This window comes from Aulonocara stuartgranti (assembly GCF_965226115.1).
Source record: "Aulonocara stuartgranti genome assembly, chromosome: 7".
NCBI classification, from domain to species: domain Eukaryota; kingdom Metazoa; phylum Chordata; class Actinopteri; order Cichliformes; family Cichlidae; genus Aulonocara; species Aulonocara stuartgranti.
In genome coordinates this window covers 35,095,592-35,116,911 of record NC_138945.1, presented here as the reverse complement: position 1 = coordinate 35,116,911, position 21,320 = coordinate 35,095,592, and the positions used below count along the sequence as shown (strand labels likewise).

General features: G+C 41.5%; 1 protein-coding gene across 1 annotated transcript in view; it reads left to right on the top strand.

Moving 5' to 3' along the window:
• The window catches only part of LOC309709588 (MAM domain-containing protein 2-like), a 31,190-nt gene extending 10,365 nt beyond the window's left edge, over window positions 1–20,825 (top strand). Inside the window, exons 4-15 of the mRNA XM_082538303.1 lie at window positions 8,770–8,854; window positions 9,050–9,187; window positions 10,853–11,127; window positions 12,014–12,107; window positions 12,453–12,599; window positions 14,212–14,331; window positions 14,464–14,606; window positions 16,818–16,914; window positions 17,061–17,219; window positions 17,297–17,550; window positions 20,302–20,386; window positions 20,482–20,825. Of these exons, the coding sequence (XP_082394429.1) occupies window positions 8,770–8,854; window positions 9,050–9,187; window positions 10,853–11,127; window positions 12,014–12,107; window positions 12,453–12,599; window positions 14,212–14,331; window positions 14,464–14,606; window positions 16,818–16,914; window positions 17,061–17,219; window positions 17,297–17,550; window positions 20,302–20,386; window positions 20,482–20,528 (1,644 nt within the window). The 3' untranslated portion in view covers window positions 20,529–20,825. The remainder of the gene's footprint in view (window positions 1–8,769; window positions 8,855–9,049; window positions 9,188–10,852; window positions 11,128–12,013; window positions 12,108–12,452; window positions 12,600–14,211; window positions 14,332–14,463; window positions 14,607–16,817; window positions 16,915–17,060; window positions 17,220–17,296; window positions 17,551–20,301; window positions 20,387–20,481) is intronic.
• Window positions 20,826–21,320: the final 495 nt, after the last annotated feature.

The window sequence follows — 21,320 nt, the reverse complement described above, 5'->3', positions numbered from 1 at the left end:
GCTGTTGTATTGTTTTTAGAGGCACTGGATGAGAGAATGAAGGGTTATTAGTTAATGATGGCAAGCTGCATCTGTGGACAGTACGGGGGTTGTGCAGGGAAACAGATACCTGCGAATAACCGAATAACAAAAGCAAACCTGCTTGTTGTAAGAGATAAACTGGCTATTGAAATAAAAGCATATGATTGTACCCATCTACATCTAAAATATGCTTATTTTTTCTGTAAAGTTGGGCGTTTTAACATGGGAATCTGTGGAGGCTGCCTCACTTTTAGATCAGACTCAAGTGGCCGCTCAAGGAACTGCAGTTTTTGATGCTTCACCTTAAATTTAAAATGTTCAACTTCAAAGCTGCAGCCAAAATATTCCAATTATTTTTTAGATTGAGATGCACTGGTAGGACTGTATTTCCCACCTTTAAATATGAAGACTTTCTGCCAGTGACTTCTAATAACTAATTTTGAAGGAGTAACCCTATTTCTGGCATTTCTTGCCACCTTGCGGTGCCAGAAATATTCATGCTTCCATAAATTAAAGCAAAAAATAAATAAGACAAAAAAAACAAAACTTCTAGTATAACTAGACACCATCCAGCTGAGGCACTCTTCATCGTAATAGGCTACACTAATTTGAATACACATTGTGTCAAGAACAGCTAAATTTCTTTTTTAAATGTTGATGGGTTTGTATCTTGAACCCATCCGCTGGAACGTTAAGACAATATAATTACACTGCAAGCAAGATGCAAGTAGGCAAACTTCTTCATGGTACTCGTGCACGGGAGAGAACCGGACAAACGCCGTTCCTTCGCTTGGCCCCAGTTGCTCTCGTCCGTTCTCCCGTACACTGCCCTTTTATTGAGGTTACATGAATATGCATAAGTTCACTAACATGTGACGTCTACATACACACAAAGAGTACCTTGCCTGTGTGTGTGTGTGTGTGTGTGTGAGGTCAAGATGTGACCCTGTGAAGACTCCCCAAGGCTAGTGCCAGGACGTCTAACTCCATCTAACAAAAGGCTCTTATACTTAAACAGATATGCGTGTGCTTGCTATACCATAAATCAACAAGAAAAGATAAACTCTCCTAGGGAGTGTGATCTATGCCAGGACACTCTGGGGAATGTATGCACTCCCTTCTACAGCTACACAAAGTTAATACAGACCTCTTTAGGATGAAGCATTCTTTCAATCCACCAATGATTATATACTTCTAAGCATATATGAGTAAATATTTCTAAGCATAAATGACAATCAACAATACAACCCTATCATTCCCCCCTTTTCGACATTTATGCTAGAAAAGTCCCCAGTTATGAATACCTCATGTCTGACAGCTTTAAGGCAAACATTGTTATATTCAGCATATGTCCAATCACCCTAAATTACTGTAAAAGTACACAGTTTAACAAATGTATTAGCAGTTATCCCATTCCTCATTAATCTCATCCAATGGCAACCTGCATCCTACAAGCAAACAAAGAAATTGTTAATTTAATAGTGAAAATAAGAAAGTAACATTTTCAAAAACATCTCAGCTTGGTGATGCTTCCTCCGGGTGTGCAAATCACATGTCTCTCTGCAGAGTGGTTTGAGTTCTGCAGGGCGTCATGAATGTCTCTTCCAGTTGTTTCCATCATTGTCCATAGGACCAGAGTCCAAATGTATGTAGAATAAACATTCAAACATACCAGTTAGTTTTGTTGTTTGTCAACATGGGTCTCAGCTATTTCCAAAGCTGCAGACCTCATAGGAAACTGCTGTTATCACCACCATAGCTTCTGGTTCCTGTGCTTTTCACAGAATCATGATGTCATCCTTAGACTCCCTCTGCGTTGTCGATGGAGCTTGGCACGCTCCCCTCATCCTTCAGGTGCCCGTCTGTTGTCCACAATCTCCTCTGTTGGCCTCTGGAAACCCCCCGTGGCACAGCTCTCAGTCCAACGCAGTTTCATGGTCCTTGCTGTGGCTCCAAAGTCTGATCTCATGATGGGCCCCAACCAGCTCGACCTTTGACCTCAACCACTGCCTGGGCTGTCAGCTATGCCTGGAATGGTTCTTGCTTCTCACTGGCCTCTTAAGATTTCTCAGGAGATTACTGCTGCACCTGTATTTCCTTGCTAGGAGGGAAAACTTCTATTTGGAGAGCATGTCAACAATCATCAAACAACATTCTTTAGTTCAGTGAACTTCACTTATAGGCCATCAAAGCCTCATCTGAACATGGATGCACCACTTGCATAGGTTTAATACTTGTAAATAAACGGTTAATCACACAAATCACTGCAACAATAATAGAAAACATTGTTTAATAAAAAACATTGTTAATCCTTGGACCCCTCCTCTTGACGCATGGACACACCCATGCGTCAACTCACCAAACCTGGATTCCTGTCTTAAAGAAAAAGATTAGCTAGATCATATCCCAGGCAACATCAGGGCATCTCCTCCCCAGGAGCAGCACCACCCTGGACCTATAATCCTGCAACAAAAATGCTAGTGTGTTTTGCATATTAAGTTTGCTTAACACCGGGCTCTCCCAGGAGCCTGCATACACACCATCATGGCCTGGAAAACAAGATCTGGAAGTGAAATCAAACTACATACCTGTAAACAATTGTATCATAAGAACAATAAGCATTCAACATCAGCAAGACAAGTGTCATGTGCAGGTTTTCTCAAATCAGTAAACTACAATTATTTTCATAAGTCGCCTCAGACATGGATCATCCCATGTACTCAGGCAACATTAATGTAATCGGTGACTGCTCTTAAGCAAAGTCACTCCACTCATATATTATTTATGGGCTCAAGAGTGGCCAGCAAATGAGCCCATATTAACTATTCCATAACACCGCATCTCTTATTTGTTTGTCTCATGTCACTTGTCCGCTTCTGCTGAATCTTGTACATGCAGTCTCAAAAAACAAACATTAGCAACACACATTGATTATCCTGGTGGGCAGGCGTCGGCCAACCACATTCCAGAGGTGCCATAAAAACACCATAAAATCAACCATCCATTGCTGTGGAAAATATGTTATTCATATCATCAAAGTAACCGTCACATTTTCCCAAAAACACAATGTAACAGCATCACTACTCATAACCGGTAAACACAGTTTTCCTCACACATAAACCCAGAAATCCTGTAGTAGGAAAAAACATCAACCAGTTGTCCTGGTATAAATCGCATCATCAATTCACATGAAGAACTGGCATGCTGTAAGAAAAGAAAATGCAAATATTAGCGCTTGCGCAGGCGTATGCATACTTTGTCACAGCTCCCTCTGTGAGCAACACAAGCCTATGAATAACACACCTGATAAATGCACAGACACAGAAAATGGCATTTAAAAGGTTAAATCATCATGCAACCTCGAGTGTTGCTGTCATCTTTCTGCTCCTGTAAAAGGAAACACATGGGTTCATCTGCACCTTTGTCAGGTGGGGGTTAACTTCACACAATCATGTTCAGTCAGTCAGTCAGTTATTTTAAAATTCTTACTCATTCAGTCAGTGGTTCCTTCTTTTGCTAATTGTGGAAATTATCATCGCATTCGTTTCCACGCTCAGCAAAACGACGTTATTTCAAAAAGAAAAATAATTTAGACTGGATTTCCTCGTTGAATCCTTTTTGGGGGGGGACTCTCATTTCCTAATTGTCCCAAATAAGTGGCTTTCTCCTGAGCCCATTTTAAATGTGGAGAAACTCACTTGCAACAATTTTCTTGACGATGTGTAACGCTTTTAATTCCCAACTTGCAGATCTGCTCAAAGAAAAGAAATTCACAAGCAAAATCAGTGCTTGTTCAAAAATGAAAAATAAAAAATAACAGAGATTATCAAACCAAACTCTCAGTGCACTGTGAAAGTATCAAAATAAAAAGGCCTTGTTAAGTCATGACACAAACTCCTCATCATCTTCACAACAGGAGAAGAATCATCAGCTAGATTCACTCCAAACCAACCATCAACTGCACAACACACAACATAACCCTAATGTCATATTAGCTATGAGTTTAATCACCCGGTCTGTGCTCTTCACTCATTTAAGCCACAGATCTATTTTATTCAATTTTTCCTTTTTCCCTTCATCATAAAACATGTGACATGCTGTCATGCACTTCACAAAAGACGTTTGTTCTGATGTATTCAGAGTTGTGTATCTAAATACAGGATTCACTCGCACATCAAAACAGGAAACTCAGTGTTTTAGAGTCTCCACTCAACACACAACAAACTCCAACACATCCCATTCACTCGTACTAGAATTCAGTCACCTTTCATTAATCTAAGAACGATCAACTAATTTGAATCAGCTATTAACCCACTAGGATGACAGGACAACAGAAATGCATGTTCAAAATGTTATCACTAAAAGAGAATTTCCCTCATACAGTAAATTTAGTAGTAAACTTGTGCTGCATCAATCAAGCAGGCAGCTTCTCCCAATTTACTATATTAACAACTAAATTTATTGTCTGATCACTGGTTGGTCAAACCAGGATCTTTTTTCCCACAAAAGTTAAACTGTTGTCCTGCAACCTAGAGAGTCAATTTTTTATTGGATAAATTCAGTATTTGATAACAAGTGTCTGCTAAATTGACACTATTTTAACACTGATGAAAGATAACAAGCATGTCTGTGGAGCTGCATCTCCAACAGAGCATGTTCTGTGCTATGAGTTCCACTGGTCTTTGCATCACACGAGGTGACTTGGACAAGATGATAAACAGACTCACGCTTAAAATGTCTAATCTTCATGAGTTATTTTGTGTTTGTATTAGTAGGGTTAAGGCATGTTCTGTGTGATTTTGTATATGTTTGTATATGTTTCAGACTCCTTCACAATTTTCCAACTTAAGCAGTCAGCTTTCTTTTTCCCCAGGTTTGCTAACCCAAATTTTGATTTCCCACATTAAATAATTCCTATGTGTTCTCACCTAGTCTTCTCACTCTGTCCTCTCACTCTTTTGTCCTCTCCCACTTCAACAGTCCCCAGCCGGCAGTTCTCCTTCAGCTTTGTCCTGTGTTCCCCTGTCTCTTCTTGCCATTTTGCTCCACAGGTGGCAAATGTCAAACTCCAACAGTCTCCTCAGTTCTCCTCGAAAGTTTTCTTCACATGCATAGTGAAGTTGCAGCTTGTTGTAAACACAGTGCCATTCATCCGATCAGTCAGGATGATGGGTTTGCTCTTCTCTGATGCTGTTTGTCCACATTGCTGCTGCTTGCTGAGACTTTTTGCTCAGGACTTGATGCTGTCTCTTTATCTGCCATGTTATTGCTTTGGAGCTGCATTCTTCAGGGAGGAGTGAGCTTGCTTGTGAGTTTGTGAGGTTGAGAAACACATTGCGCTGTATATAAGTCAGCCAGAACTTGGCCTGCATGTTTCCAATGATGTTTAACTATAAATTTCTTCCGTCCGACCGCTGCATGTGGAAAATTGATACAGGTTTGCTTTTCACCTGAAAGTGACAAACTAAGACGTGTTCATTATCATCATCACTGCTTAATCAACACACATCTCTCTCTCTCTCTCTCTCTCTCTGTCTGTGTTTGTGTAAACAATCCTTTCTTAAAGCAGAAAATGACATTGTAGTTGTTTTTGGCTGATCAACACAAAACCTTTTCCCTATGATTATTTTTCATCTACAATATAAATTCTCTTCTCAATCAGAGGCAATTACTTTTACACAGCGCACAGAAACACTGTGATGTCAAACACATTCACACTCACTTTTTCATCTGCATAAATAAATCACGTGGCTGGTGATATGTGCCATGGTAATCCATAAGCATGATCACACGTTTATTTAATTATTTTTAACCCAACAAAACAAATAAACAAAAACATGATGCTGATGCTACACACACGAGTCAAGGTGCAGAAAAACTGCTCATGGAAACGCTGCACACTCTCTGTTTCCCTCTCTTTGAGTAGTCCTCAGACAGCTCTTGATCTGATAATGTGTAGCTTGCTCATCAGCTCAAAAAACAAAAACAAAACTGCAACGCGACATCACACAGTAGTTGCAGCATATTAGTTGTTTTCACAGATGTGCTGTATATCTCAACAATGGCTCATAATAAGACGACAGTCTTCCACACAGGTCAAGTGTCTCTATGCACTTCATGAGTTTAAATATTTACCTATATCACTTCTCCTCACATGTCATTGTACTGAATTTAAGCAACCACAAGCTTAATGTAGATTACTTTTAACAACTATCTACCTCAATGGTTTGGCACACAGGCTGTTGTCGAACAGGGCAAGCTAAAGAGTTAACATTTTGTGTCAGCAAGGGGTGGGGGGAAAGCCACCCACCAGAGCACAGCTGCTGATGTGGGCTGGCCTTTTCCACACACTCCTGGCTGCTTAGGAAACCCATGATAACAACAACAGCTGCTGACGTCACACACCACGCGGTCTGCTCCGCACACACTCACACACAACAACAACAACGACGACGAAAATGACAATAACACAAAATAGGCCTACTCCGGACTCACACCGGACCGCTCGGGACCCTGACCCAGCTGTGGGACGCTCACCCACTCGCGCGACAAAACCCAATGAAGGGACGCTCGGGGGACACACCCAGGGCGATTTCAAAACCGGACACACACCGGACGCTTGGGACCCTTGGGCGATTTAACCAAAACTTCTTTTTCGGGACACTAACCCAGTTATCGCTCCACAAAGCAGCGAACTTCTCAACGCCTCACAAAATGGCGGAGACTGCACAACGACACGGTTATAGAGTCGGCCTCTTTAAACTTACTTGGCGTTGCTTAGCGTGTAATATCAGCCTTAATCCCGCCGATCGCCATTCATCGAGGAGAAGGACAGACAGCGAATCCACAGGAACTTCCTGGCTGACGTCAGTCTTTCAGCGTGCCTCTCCCCCCCCCCCCCCTCGGTGAATGCGATCCCAGGGAGCCGGCATCGAAGGACCAATTAATGATGGGTTTGTATCTTGAACCCATCCGCTGGAACGTTAAGACAATATAATTACACTGCAAGTAGGCAAACTTCTTCATGGTACTCGTGCACGGGAGAGAACCGGACAAACGCCGTTCCTTCGCTTGGCCCCAGTTGCTCTCGTCCGTTCTCCCGTACACTGCCCTTTTATTGAGGTTACATGAGTATGCATAAGTTCACTAACATGTGACGTCTACATACACACAAAGAGTACCTTGCCTGTGTGTGTGTGTGTGTGTGTGTGAGGTCAAGATGTGACCCTGTGAAGACTCCCCAAGGCTAGTGCCAGGACGTCTAACTCCATCTAACAAAAGGCTCTTATACTTAAACAGATATGCGTGTGCTTGCTATACCATAAATCAACAAGAAAAGATAAACTCTCCTAGGGAGTGTGATCTATGCCAGGACACTCTGGGGAATGTATGCACTCCCTTCTACAGCTACACAAAGTTAATACAGACCTCTTTAGGATGAAGCATTCTTTCAATCCACCAATGATTATATACTTCTAAGCATATATGAGTAAATATTTCTAAGCATAAATGACAATCAACAATACAACCCTATCAAATGTTGTTTTTTGATATCTCTCTTTATCACTTCACAAGTCAGAAAAACGTCATCATAGTAATAAAATAGCAGACAGATCAATCCATGAATGAAATAAACAAACTCCTTTATAACCTCTTTAAGATTATAGGCAGGAATAAAACAGATTTTTCATGTAAACTGTAATAGAGTGTATATTTCTTTCTCAGAGGTTGAGAAAATAACCAGTAAAAATTTAAATACGTTTTAATTGAAAAGGTGAAAGATGCATTGTTTTACTAATCTATATTGCCACGGCAGTTCACTAGATGAGTACGTTTTTGTATTTCTGATTATTGCTGTTTTCCTTCCTTCACCCCCAACCAGTCACGGAAGATGGCCGGCCCTCCCTGAGCCTGGGTCTGGTCTCGTTCTTCCTGTAAAACTGAGTTTTTTCCTTCACACTGTTGCCAAAGCGCTTGCTCATAGGGGTCATACTATACTGATCTGCTTGTCAAATGGACATATTCCATTTATGTCAGGATATGATGAGAGGACCCAAGTGTAGGTTACAGAGGGAAAGACAAAAGATTTCAGGAAACAAGGAATGTACTAGACAGAAAAATGAATGAATATCAGGGAACAAGTGGAAACTATCAAAAGCAGGTTCAAATAATGAGGGCAGGGCAGACGATCTCAAACGGGAGAAGACAAAGATAGGACACAAAAACAAGATACGCGAGAAAAGAAAATCTCAGAGTAAAACAGGAAATAACTAAGATTAAGTGATGAAGGCCATCAGTAAAGGTGATGACAGAGACAGGGCAGCACAGCAGGCAGAAGAAAATAGTAGTTCACCACAGGAACATGATGATTTACTTAAAGAGGATGCTTGACATTAACGCTTTTTGAGCATGCTCCAATAAACCCACAAAGTATTATCAAGCTGTTTTCACTTTGGAGGTTTTTAGCCACTTTTAGCTTGTAGTTTTGGCTTTATTGCACACTTGCTGCAAAACAGTCTCAGCGTTTTCCCCCAAAACCACCTTAACACCTTAAAAGGCATGACATATCTTATCCATCGACCTGTGTGTCATTCCCTCATCTGCACGCCACTTTAAAGCAAATCAGAGTTAGGAAAACTAGACTAGCTATCAGCATAGTTCACGAATGAACTGTTTTTAACCTCATGTGATGCCTTTGTGATGTCAGACCTCACTTCGGGGGATTACTGACCATGTGTCGTTGATTAGGTCGTCATCGAAGGTAAACCTGGGTCGAGCAAAGGGAGCAGTGTGGCCATCTTTGAGATCCACATCAGCCCTGGATACTGCCTGGGTCGGTGACTTCACACTTATGTCACTCACACATCTTACTTTAAACTGAAAGAAAAACATGACCCACATATGTACGCGCCTTGATGAAGACCATCTGCACCCTGATCCTCACACATTACAAAGCTCCGACAGCATGAAAACGCTTTCACGTGCGCACCCATAACAGCGGGTCTGTTGTTCATTTGTCTGCCTCTAGAATGTGATTTTGAGGAGTCTCACCTGTGTGGATACAATAACCAGTGGAATGCCAATGTAAACTGGTATGTGGGAGGAGGCGGGGTCCAGGTTCTCCACAATGCTATGCCAAATGATCACACATACAACAACGGGTCAGGTGAGCAAGAGTGATTTGTACATATAATTACTGGGTGTACTATTAATGACTCGTGAAGGGTCAAACTGGTTTTAGTTCATAAGCTAACTACCACAAAGTTAACGAGGGCTACAATGGGTCAAAGTACAGGTACACTCATACAAATACAATAATGAACTGCCTGGGATACTTTAAAAAGTGAAATTTCATCATTATATATCAGACAGTTTAACATATGGGATGTAGTTTCTAGGTTTTTAGGTAGTGCTTCAAATCTGCATTCTTTGTAATGACCTCTAGGGATGGTATGTACGAATTATTTAACAATTCTGATTCCATTATCGATATCACTTATGATTCGATTTCTCACTGGCTCTGCTTTGGGACTAACCACCATCACTAAGCAGGATATGAAAGACATTACATTCATGCAAATGTCGTCAGTATTTCCCTTCTCTATTGTGATATATGTTGGGTAGTAATTATTACACATATTACACAGAACACTGTTCTTAATAATAAGGTAGTACGTTGCTTAATCACTAATCGCTACAGCCCCATACACCAACACCTATCCCTGGGCTAATGAGAATACACATATGATCTTTCCCTTAGTATTTAGGAATGAACACAAAACCAGCAACACGAAGCAAGGATCAAAACCAGCACAAAGAGAGTTTAAAGCGATCGCTACAGTGATTCTACTTTAGAAACATGAACAGGTAGAAATGGAGGCTGCAGCCTGACTGCTCATCAGTTTGTTATCCATTGAGGTTCAGGGTCTGGCTGCAGGGCTGGGGTCAGCTTTAACGTCACTCAGGGTTCTTGGCTTAGCTTGTCTGTGCAGATGCTTGCAAAGAGTCAAACTTGTGTTAGCAGTAGAGTAGACAATTACACTCTTGTCTTCTTGTGCAATTAAAATAAAAGTAATGTTTATATGCACTCTAAAGACCGCGCCACTATTTTCCTCCGAACTGAAGTCAGTTGAGTGCAAGTTCAAGTGGAACCCACAAGTGGGATCAATAAGCAAGGAAACTAACAACTCCAAGGAATTTAACTACTGGGAACCAGTTCTCTACAGGAACTCTAATGTCTATCCTTCCAGTCTGTTTCCACTTTGTTCATCCAATAAAAGGGAAAAACAAGAAAAGCCCCAAAACGTATTAATCCATTTTCTTAACTGCTTACCAAGTTCAGTGTCATGGTGGGTCTGGAGCCTATCCTAACAGATGGACCGACCCATAGTCCATTGCAGAGCGCCGAACTATGCCTTCAATTGCAAAGCAATTCAGTCGATTCAGACTGGATCCTTAGGAGGGTTAATTCTGGGCCCCAGGCTTCGCATTTGATACCCCTGATCCTGGTACAGACCATTTCGTTTTTCCTCAATGGTCTGTAGAACGGTCACCAGTTGGACTCAGCTCACCTTTTACAAACATAACAAAGGTCTGTAATGACTTGTCCTATGGCTCTAACTTGACAAGAGTGGTAAACATAATTCAAAATGTACCCAGAATGGTCCTATCTTTCAGACTGACAGCGTCAAAGCAACACATTACTGTAAGTTTTAAAGTTGTTAAAGCTTTAAAGACTTTGACGTAGGTGTTTAGACATCTAGAAATCACCAAATCAGTGGTTACGTGGCCTAAATAAACCCAGAGAACTCTCCCACTGAATTCCTTTCAGGTCACTTCATGTATGTCGACTCCATCTACGGCAAGACGTTTAAAGAAGTGGCCAAACTGGTGTCTCCAATGACGCAGGTGCCGATGTCCGGCTGTCTGAGTTTTCAGTACCAGCGCAGTGAGATAGGAAACCTCTTTTCTGTTTTCACCCGGGACCAGCTGGGTCAGTACCAGGAGTTGTGGAGGGCAGGGTTGGAGAATCAAAACGACTGGACAGAAATTCCTGGAGAGTGGATACCTGTGCAGGTGGACCTGAAGGCACCCTACTCGGTACAGGTCAGTTCAAGACCTCTTATGAAGTCTTATGTGATGACTTAATGAACAAAGCAAGACCGCTACTTTTAAAGGAGGCAGCTTTTTTCTTATAAAAGCAAAAATAAATTAAGTGGTAGTTAAAGATATACTTTTGCTGCTGTGAACCTAATTTTAAAGCTGGATTCTTTTAGATAAATTCCAATGATGTATTTCTTGAGCTCAAAATTATCTTATCTTATGTGCTGTGCTATCAATTGTGTTATTGTTTGACAAATGTTACATATCTTTTATGTATATTTCTCTGTCTCTATGGCCACATGCAAGAGATGATTGAGTTGGATTTCACTGAACGTCTCTGTTATTCACATAATAGTCAGGATTTTAACTTTTAAAATCTTTAATTGTTCCGTAGCTTTAGTCGTGTAGTATTAATTGAAAGTACAAGTTTCTGACAATGTAAAAAAAACAAAAACAAAAACCAATCAATGAGTGACTGTTTTAAACTGTGACTTGGATTTCTTTCCATGTGTACGTAATATAGTCGCCAGTGTATCTACAAAGGGAGTAATACGAGTAATCTATGTTAAGGTAGTCTTAATTGATAGATTAATTGATAAACTGCTTGCGGTCTCATAGGTATACATGATGACCTATAACACAGATGTTCTGGTAGGCAGTAAACTGGGCAGGGTTAAATGCAGTGACTCTATGTTAGGTTATCTTTAACTTCTTGTGCTTCCATCATTCGTCTGACAAATGTTTTTGTTCTTTATTTGGTTTTAAAAAGTTTTTGGGGTTTGACTTAAAACTGCTACTAAACTACTACGACTACTGTGCATTAACAGGTAAATATGAACACATCTGTGTGAACACATAACGACCTACAACTTTGTTTATGTCCCTTTAGGTGGTCTTTGAAGTGGCGTTTAACAGTCCACGTGGCGGACGTGTTGCACTTGATGATATTTCCTTTTCTTCGCAGTTCTGCACCACAGACACTGGTGAGCTGCAGATAAAGCCCCTTATTCTTTCACCGCTAATGTCACCAGTAAAATAGTCAAACTTGGTCAATCTTAAGCCTCCAAATTTTAAGAATTTAAATTAATTAATATCTTAAAGCACCAAATCCAAGTAGCAGTAAAGTCATAAAGTCTTTCATATATCAAAATTTGGGAGTTTGCATGTAGATTAAGAAGATGAAAATAACCATGATTAATATAGGATTAATCCTACAGGGTCTACAGATGTTAACATGAAATCGAATACAAATGTTTAAAGGACTGAACAGGAGCCACAAAAGTGTTTATCCTACATTAACCTGTGGTTTCTGTGCATTTATTCTACAGAGCCAACTTTTGACCCCTCTATCGCCAACTGTGATTTTGAGTCTGGTTTCTGCCTCTACACCCAGGAGCAGGCGAAGGAGTCACCGTGGAGAAGAGTCTCCGTGAAGCCCAACATATTCAGGAATGGAGACCACACCACAGGAGCAGGTGGAGAAACAACATCTGACCGTGGACTTCCACTGTTTAAAGTGGACTTATTACACTTTTCTGTATTTCCTATCATATATAAAATGTGACAATACTGTTAAAAATGGCCCAAGTTTCAAATAATAGGGTAAGCTGATGTGCACGTAATTATGCATGAATCATGAAACGCATTTAGAGTCCGAGAATAACAATACAAGCAGAATAGGTCAACTGTGAGGCTGCCTCAGAGAGAAAGTCCTGATTTTTTCCACCACCAAAGAATCCTTTTTGTTAGCAAAAACATCTAGCAGACCAGTACTCGTAAAACATCTTTTATTCTACCATATCACCCAGGTTTCCTATGGGCAACACATAATTGGCTTGACCATAGAAAACCCACATAGAGGCCCCAAAGAGCAAAACTGGTATGTGCCCTGGATGGGTACACACATGTGGAAAAATGTGGGTTTGCCTTGCCTAGTTCCACGGTTTATCCACACCTACTCGCAGTGGGCCCAGATGTGCTCTACATTTCATGCCAGTACTGTGGGTTTGCCCACAGCGGCCTCATACAGGCCCCAAGAGGGCACGTTTGCTGGGTAGTTGAGTTTTCTTGAAATTTCTTTAAGTAGTCTTTGATAATAGTTCTCCAAGCTTTGTGACATCGAGGGCATTGAGAGTTTTCCTTTGGATGTTGGCTTTTGTTTCATTATCTGCAAAGATGATCCCCCATTGCTACAATAATGCTGAGGTCCTGGGAAGGCCAATCCATGGTCTATAGTGCTCTGCTCCATTGTGTGTTTTTCATTTCCCTTTCTTAAGACTGGCACTTCCACTGAAACCATTACTCATAAGTCTTAACAGAACAGTGTAGATCAAGTGAAAGGCCAGATGAATTTCTTAGGTGCCATGTCAGGTGTTTGGGGGATTTGTTTTTTGTATTTCCTAGGACATGACTTTTAGCTGTTTATCACCTGTAGATAGTTTCCTCCACTTTTCTCCACTTTTGGTCTGAAAAATATTATTGTATGCCTGTCGAGTAACAAAGTGCCAGAAGATTAAAGAGTTTAAAACTGGCAAAGTTGTTCGTTATGTTTAGACACAGCACTGGTTCATCTCAGTGTTAAGTGGCTTAAACAAAAAAAACAAACAAAATATTCCTTTTGTCAGGTACAAAGATTGGACTAAAAACTGCGTGAAAAAGCAGCCAATGGTCAAAGAAAAACTTTGAAATACCCCCAGAAAGCTGTTCAAGACCACTTTTAAAAATACAAAAAAGTCTGGCTCCTTCATAAAGAAATGAAGGCTTTTACACAGAACTGTAGCTGGTAAACCAAGTGAACCACAGAGCATTAACAGCCTGGTATTGTTCTCATTAGACGGTGGATGTGAACAAACATCAAAGCTGTGAAATTTAGGCCAGCGTTTTGGTGGTCTGTCGGCTTTTTAGACATTTCTATGCCTTCACTTGGCGACAGCATCCATGCATGCAAACAAAGCACAGTTTTCCACTGAAAAACAGTTGAGCAGCAGATCATTACCAGGTGTGAGCGGTGATGGGAACGATCACAGCAAGCAGATTCCGAGGAAGAGAGAGTTAGCAAGAAAATAAAATGCTGTCTTCTCCCTCCAGGATCTTTCCTGTTGGCTCACTCCCGACTGGGCCCACGCTCCGGCTACGTTAGCCGCCTCATCGGTCCAACTCTAGCCGGGAACATGAAGTACTGTCTGACATTTTACTTCTCTTTGAGGGGTGAGCTGCACCCTGAAACTCGACAGATTCATATATTTTCCCTGCATGTTGGCATTTATTTGAAATGTGTGAATCTTCTGCTGGAGCTGATCTGAATGATTCACCAACCAGAAATAACTCTGGCAAATGCAGGTTTCAATCAGACGGACCAGGCTCTGGCTGTTTATCTGCTGCATGCGAACGGCAGCCAGGAGAAAATCTGGACTCAGGCAGAGAGGTCGAGGGGAATCTGGATCGCAGCGGATGTCACCTTCCAGACGTCACAGTCTGCCAAGGTCAGCTATGAGGAAGTGGGGGGAAAGCACACATGTGTGAAAGAATAAACAAGGAGTTGGATAAATATATATCCACCTCCTTGTTTATTCTTTTATATATATATATATAAGATAAGATAAGATAACCTTTATTAGTCCCACACGTGGGAAATTTGTTTTGTCACAGCAGGAAGTGGACAGTGCAAAAGTTATGACGCAAAAATTAGAATACAATAAGAATAAATACAGTACACAGCTGTACAGAATAGAATAAAATAATATACTATATGCAGTAGAATAAAATAGAATAAAAATATACAATAAGATAAAAATAGAATACGAATGCTATATACAACTGAGTAAAAATACAACGATGCCAGAAAAGATTATTGCACTTAGTGTTATTGCACATGTGTGGATGTGCGTGTTTGTTCAGTTAAAGTCTTTGTTGTGGAGTCTGACAGCAGTGGGGAGGAAAGACCTGCGAAATCTCTCCGTCCCACACCGTGGGTGCCGCAGTCTCCCACTGAAGGAGCTGCTCAGTGCTGTCACAGTCTGCTGCATGGGGTGGGAGACGTTGTCCAACAGGGATGACAGCTTAGCCGCCGTTCTCCTGTCACTCACCACCTCCACTGGGTCCAGAGGGCATCCTAGAACAGAGCTGGCCCTTCGGATCACCCTGTTCAGTCTCTTCCTGTCCCCAGCAGAGATGCTGCCGCCCCAGCAGACCACACCATAAAAGATAGCAGAAGCCACAACAGAGTCATAGAAGGTCTTCAGGAGTGGGCCCTCCACCCCAAACGACCTGAGTCTCCGCAGCAGGTACAGCCTGCTCTGCCCTTTCCTGTAGAGGGCGTCTGAGTTATGAGTCCAGTCCAGTCTGTTGTTCAGATGAACACCAAGGTACCTGTAGCTGTCCACAGCCTCAATGTCCATACCCTGGATGTTCAGTGGTTGCAGTGGAGAATGCTTGTGCCTGCGGAAGTCTACCACCAGCTCCTTGGTTTTACTGGCGTTGATCTGGAGGTAGTTCAGCTGGCACCAGTCCACAAAGTCTTGAGTCAGTCCTCTGTACTCCTTGTCGTCCCCATCAGTGATGAGGCCGACTATTGCAGAGTCATCAGAGAACTTCTGCAGGAAGCACTGGGTGGAATTGTGGGAGAAGTCTGCAGTGTAGATGGTGAAGAGGAACGGAGCCAGAACCGTTCCCTGTGGGGCCCCCGTACTGCAGACGACCCTGTCCGACACACAGCCCTGAGTCCTCACATACTGTGGTCGGTCGGTGAGGTAGTCCAAAATCCAGGTAGTGAGGTGATGGTCCACTCCAGAGTTCTCCAGCTTGTCCTTCAGAACCGAGGGAAGAATAGTGTTGAAGGCACTGGAGAAATCAAAGAACATGATTCTCACAGTGCTTCCAGCGGTCTCCAGGTGAGCGAGGGAACGATGTAGGAGGTGAATGACGGCATCATCCGCTCCAATGCCAGGCTGGTAGGCAAACTGAAGTGGGTCCAGTGATGAGCTATATATATATATATATATATGTGTGTGTATGTATGTGTGTCCTGGTTGACCGTTTTCCTGGAGGAAAAGAAAAAAATGGAGGGCTGAAGATTAGAAAGCAGTGAACAAGACAGGAAGGAGAGAAGAAGGAAAGAACCAATAGAAAAATGGGAAAAAGGAAAAGAAAGAAATGAAAGGAAGTGAGAATTGTAATGCACAAGCATCAGTACAAGAGGGAGAAAGAGGGAAAATGTGCAACTGACAGAACTGAAAAGAAAAAGTGGGAACAAGAAACAAGGAATTGATTCATTAATTATGATGGAAAATGGGAGTAAATACGGGGGAAGAAAGAAAAATGAACGACAGAGTAAAGACTGTGAGAAATAGATAAGAAATACACTGAGAAATGAAGACAATGCTTCAGAGAGGGAAAGATAAAAAGGAGAAATTGTTTTTTTTTTTAATTTACTGCTGCTGTAGGACATCATCATCACATGTGCTGCGTGATGAAAATAAAGTCATTCAGATGGCAAGGTGCTCAAAGGATTTCTCTACACTGGCTCAGTATTTCACTCATGATTCATTCCTGTCCTAACTGACTGACTAACTGAGGCTCGCGCACACACCAGCACCAACCCAAACAAAGGGTTATGGTTAAAGTGTCTTTGGTTGGGATCGATCTTTAAATCTGTAAACACCTCGTGACTCACCGGTTTGTCCTGTGTTGTTCAGGTGGTCTTCGTGAGCACCTGCAGGAGTTTCTGGGACTGTGGCTCTGTGGCTTTGGATGACATCAGCGTGAGCCTTGGAGACTGCGAGCTGGTGGCGGGTAACAGCTACAAAAAAGCACAGAGAGAGAAAGAGATGTTTTTATTTTATAACCCTGCTTTCAAAGAAAAAACCCTACTAGCCTAAAAACAAGAAGCTGGAACCCTGCTTCTTCTCTTATTCTGCATATTGATTTTCCTCTTGTAGGCCTGCTGTCGTCTCTTCTCCCTGGACGCTGTGATTTTGAAGCAGGGTTGTGTGGTTACACTCAGGACAAGAAGAGCGACGCTGCTGACTGGGAGAGGAGGCGAGGGGCCACACCGACCTCATACACCGGACCCAGAGGGGACCACACGGCGGGACTTGGTGAGTCACCTCTCCTTTTGTATAAATTGATCCTTTCAGTCATTATAAGCCCCTGACCTACACTGTGTGCTCCGCAGGATACTACCTCCACCTGGAGGCGTCGCCGATGCTGCCCGGCCAGAACGCCCGGCTGATGTCCCGCACTGTGAGAGGAACCAGGGGACGGCACTGTGTTAGCTTTTTCTACCACATGTATGGGTCGGGCACAGGCCAGCTTAACGTTCGCATCAACAAATATGGAAAGGAAGAGCTGCTGTGGCAGAGGAGCGGCGAGCAGAGCATCGCGTGGCTGAAGGCCCAAGTCGAGTACCAGTGTCACAGCCAGCATCAGGCAAGAGTGGAAATAACTTTCTCCTTAATGCAGAAAAATTTATTTTAAACAGTTTAGATGAAGATGGTGGTGGATGTTGACTGGCAAACAACTCACTTGTGGAACACGTGAGGACAGAACTGTAGAGGAGGGGCGATGATCTCAGTTTCTCTAAGAAGCCGTGCTGAGAAATGAGGATCACTTTAATGTCACTGAGATGCTTTAGTGCTTTCATTTAGCCCTCAAAAATACAAGGCCAGAATTGGCCCTGCAAAGACTCCAGTGTGGCCCACTAGACTGCTTCAGAAAAAATGAAGGAGGTTATGCATTTCTAGAATTTTAACTAAAGTAGTTAAGTAATAGATAAACAATTACATGACAGAAAAGTGACCGCTTAATAAATCCAGGACAGTCTGCGCAATGAGCTACAAGAACGTTTTCTGTAATTTTACATATTTACCATGTAGAAAAACTGAAGAACCGATGCTGTTGAAACTGCTCTTCTTTCTCTTATATTGAGATATCTCAGGGATTAAATGTGTAGTTAAACATATTTACACTGATAGAAAGATCAAAGTGGGCTCAACGTGCTAACAAAACAACTTTAAGTTACCTCTTCATTATACCACTTAAATCAATAACATGTTTCATAAGCTGTTAAGCAGCATAACAAACTAATTCCTGATGTAAAAGTGAAATGATGCGTCTTTAATTTTATTCTTTAACATTATTTTCAGTATCTGACAGGCATGAAAATAACAGCTCAGTGGTTCTGCGAGAAATTTAAAAAGGCAAAAGCAGAACATATATTTTCCTTTTGATAACAAAAGGGATTTTCTTTTGGAAAGAAAATCACCCCAGTGTGGTCTTTCTGACTCCACTGTGATGAAACTCGTCTCCACAGCTCGATGTCTTTGAGATTTGGCACAGAAGAAGATGTTTTTGTTTTTTTTACATAGCTTCAGGCTTCTTTTCAGTTCGACAGCTTTCTGAAGACTGTCATTTTGAAACCACACACAACCAGTGGTACAGAGTCATTGCCCAGGAAACAAAGTAGCCTATAGGAGACTGTATCATGGAAACATGGGCCTCGCTTTAGTCTCGGTAAGATGAACTCAGTTCGACATCCTCTCTTGAACTATTCTGCCTTCAGCATCAGCTTTGCCCCTGTCAGCCTGCAGGTTCAGTATAATTGGTCCTGTCTGGACGCATCACTGTGCAGACTGCATGCACACGTGGGTGTGCCAGAATATACTGAGTACCTAAAATCAAGAAATTACAACGTTGAGTGAAAGACTCTCGAGGTGAATGGATCTTATCTGCAAACAAACTTTAGCACATTTGATCTCATTTATCCTCTGTTCTGGGTATTTCAACATCTCGGCTGTTTTTATTTGGCTAAATGAAAGTTTCAATAATTAAAGGATCATTTTTAAATTTCGCTCCCCTTTGCTCTCTCTTCTTTCTCCCCACCACTCCCCCACCCAGTCGAGGCAGATGACTGCTCCTTCATGAGCCAGCCTCTGTTGGACTTCCCTTCATCTTAAAAGGGATTTCTTCCTCCCCACATTCACCAAGCGCTTACTCGGTGTTGCAGGTCTCACTCTAATATTGTAAGGTCTTTATCTTACAATATAAACACATTGAGACGAGGAGCTAAAAAAAAAACAAAAAAATAAACTCATTCTCATAGGTTAGATATGAAAATATTCAGTGGAGTAGGAATTGTGATTAAAAATCTATAAAGAACATTAAAAATAGTAACAGTAAAATTCAATACTGCTGTTAATAAGACAAGAGATTAGTGCTGCAGAAAATTGTTAACCTGGTGATTTAGCTACTAAAGTAAGTACTGAAGCTTTAAACCGCCTGAGTCTATTTGTTTTATTAGCTGCAGTTCCACAGTGTAAAAGAGACTCAACAGCAGATCAGTATAAGTCTAATACATTCATGTGTCACCAAATTAATACATGCACATTCCCACAGTTTTGGCTTTATTCAGTGGTTTTAGTAACGTAGAGCTTAACCTAGCACATATAAAATGTATTCCCTCTGCAGATAATCTGAAACTTGCATAAACATGCTGTAAATAAAAGAATCAGTGAAAACGTGGTACTCCCAACCTGGCCATTTGTTCAACATAGGTTACCATGGTGATTTAGCAAAGTTAAAAAAGGGCCACTATCATGATTCAGAAAACTCTGACTTTAAGCTCAGCCTTGCTCGCTGAGCTGTTAATGTAGCACAGACCTGCATGATCGTCATCCGTGCAGGTCTGTGCTGCAGCGGTATTAGAGCTTATTTATAGGATAATTCAGTCTAACTTGGAGGTAAAAACAGAGCAGGTGACTTTAGTTAATTTGCAATTATTTATTATAACGACTCGTTCATGATTTGAATCAGAGTCAGAGTGCCTGTTATTGTCAGTGCATTGTAAAATACAGTGAAACTGAAGAGCTATTTCTGCAGGTGTTTCAAAATAAATAACACACAGCATAAAAAAAAACAAACAAAAAAAACATTAATAAATTATTAATAACACTAATGACACAAAAAGTATTTTTTCTTACAGAAAGTTTCTTGAATTTTGAAACATGGATGGATAGCTCTCTGTATTATTATTCTTGGGTCTTTACTTTACAATTTGAAGCACCTTGAGGCAGCTGTTGTTGTCATTTAGCACGGCATAAATAAAACTGAAGGGGGGGGGGGGTGTCCACTGCTGACCTGAACTTTCTTAATCTAAACACTTTATTTGTCCTTTTGTCCCAGATTGTGTTTGAAGCGATCAGGGGTTCTTCAATAAGGAGTGACATTGCCATTGATGATGTTATTTTGGAAGGTGGACCTTGCCCAGGTAAACAAACTGAAACATCCTACAAAAAAAGAAAACATGCAATAAAGGATTTCAGATTTGTCACAACTTCCTGCTTACTTAATTTTTTCCTTCAGAAATGGGGATCAGCACCACTGTGGGAACCTCCAATGAGATCGAGTAAAGTGCAAGGAGTGAAAACGGCGTATAATGCTTACCCCCCCCCCCCCCTCCTGTTTTTTGCACATTACAGACAACTCAAAATGTTGTTGAGTCCTGACTCCTGCATGTCAGTCTAAACATGTGGACAAAGGAAACTTCTCATGTAGTTTCTCTCTTCTTGGAGCGACACATATCAGTCATTTCACAGTCAGCGTTTCTCTGCACTGTAGCAGCAGTGAGCATGTGTTTTTCTTCACATTTGTATTGCATTAGATTAATGCTCATTGCTCAAATAAAGCGAGGACGTTCTTTAACATGAGTTGCTTTTGGTTCTCTCTGTTGATGCCTGGAGTTGGATACAAGAAATATTGTATTTTTCTGTCACCTAGTGGGAATACAGCATAGCATACAGGGTCATTTATAAAGGAACAGTGTGAGGGAATTGAGATTCCTTCTCAGGCGATTCAACCTGCAGTCACACCTTGAACCATGTCGCCTGAATAATTCTTATGGTGGGTAAATGACTCTACGGACCTCTTCCAAGGTGACAACCACACTACAGGTTAAATACCTGAGACTCCCCATTAGCTCTGAAGTTTAGCTGCCTTCAACTTAAACCCTTAAGTCTGCAGTAAGAACCAACCTCATAAATTAAAAAAAAGAAAAAAAAAAAAGAAGTTACATCAGAGGCTCCACACTTCTGTTTTTCCTACACAACCTGTTCATTAATCACCTTAACTGACAGAGGAACAGATGAATGGTTACCACAGATATTCTTATGAAGGGTCTGAAAGCAAATCAGCTAAAATCCTGT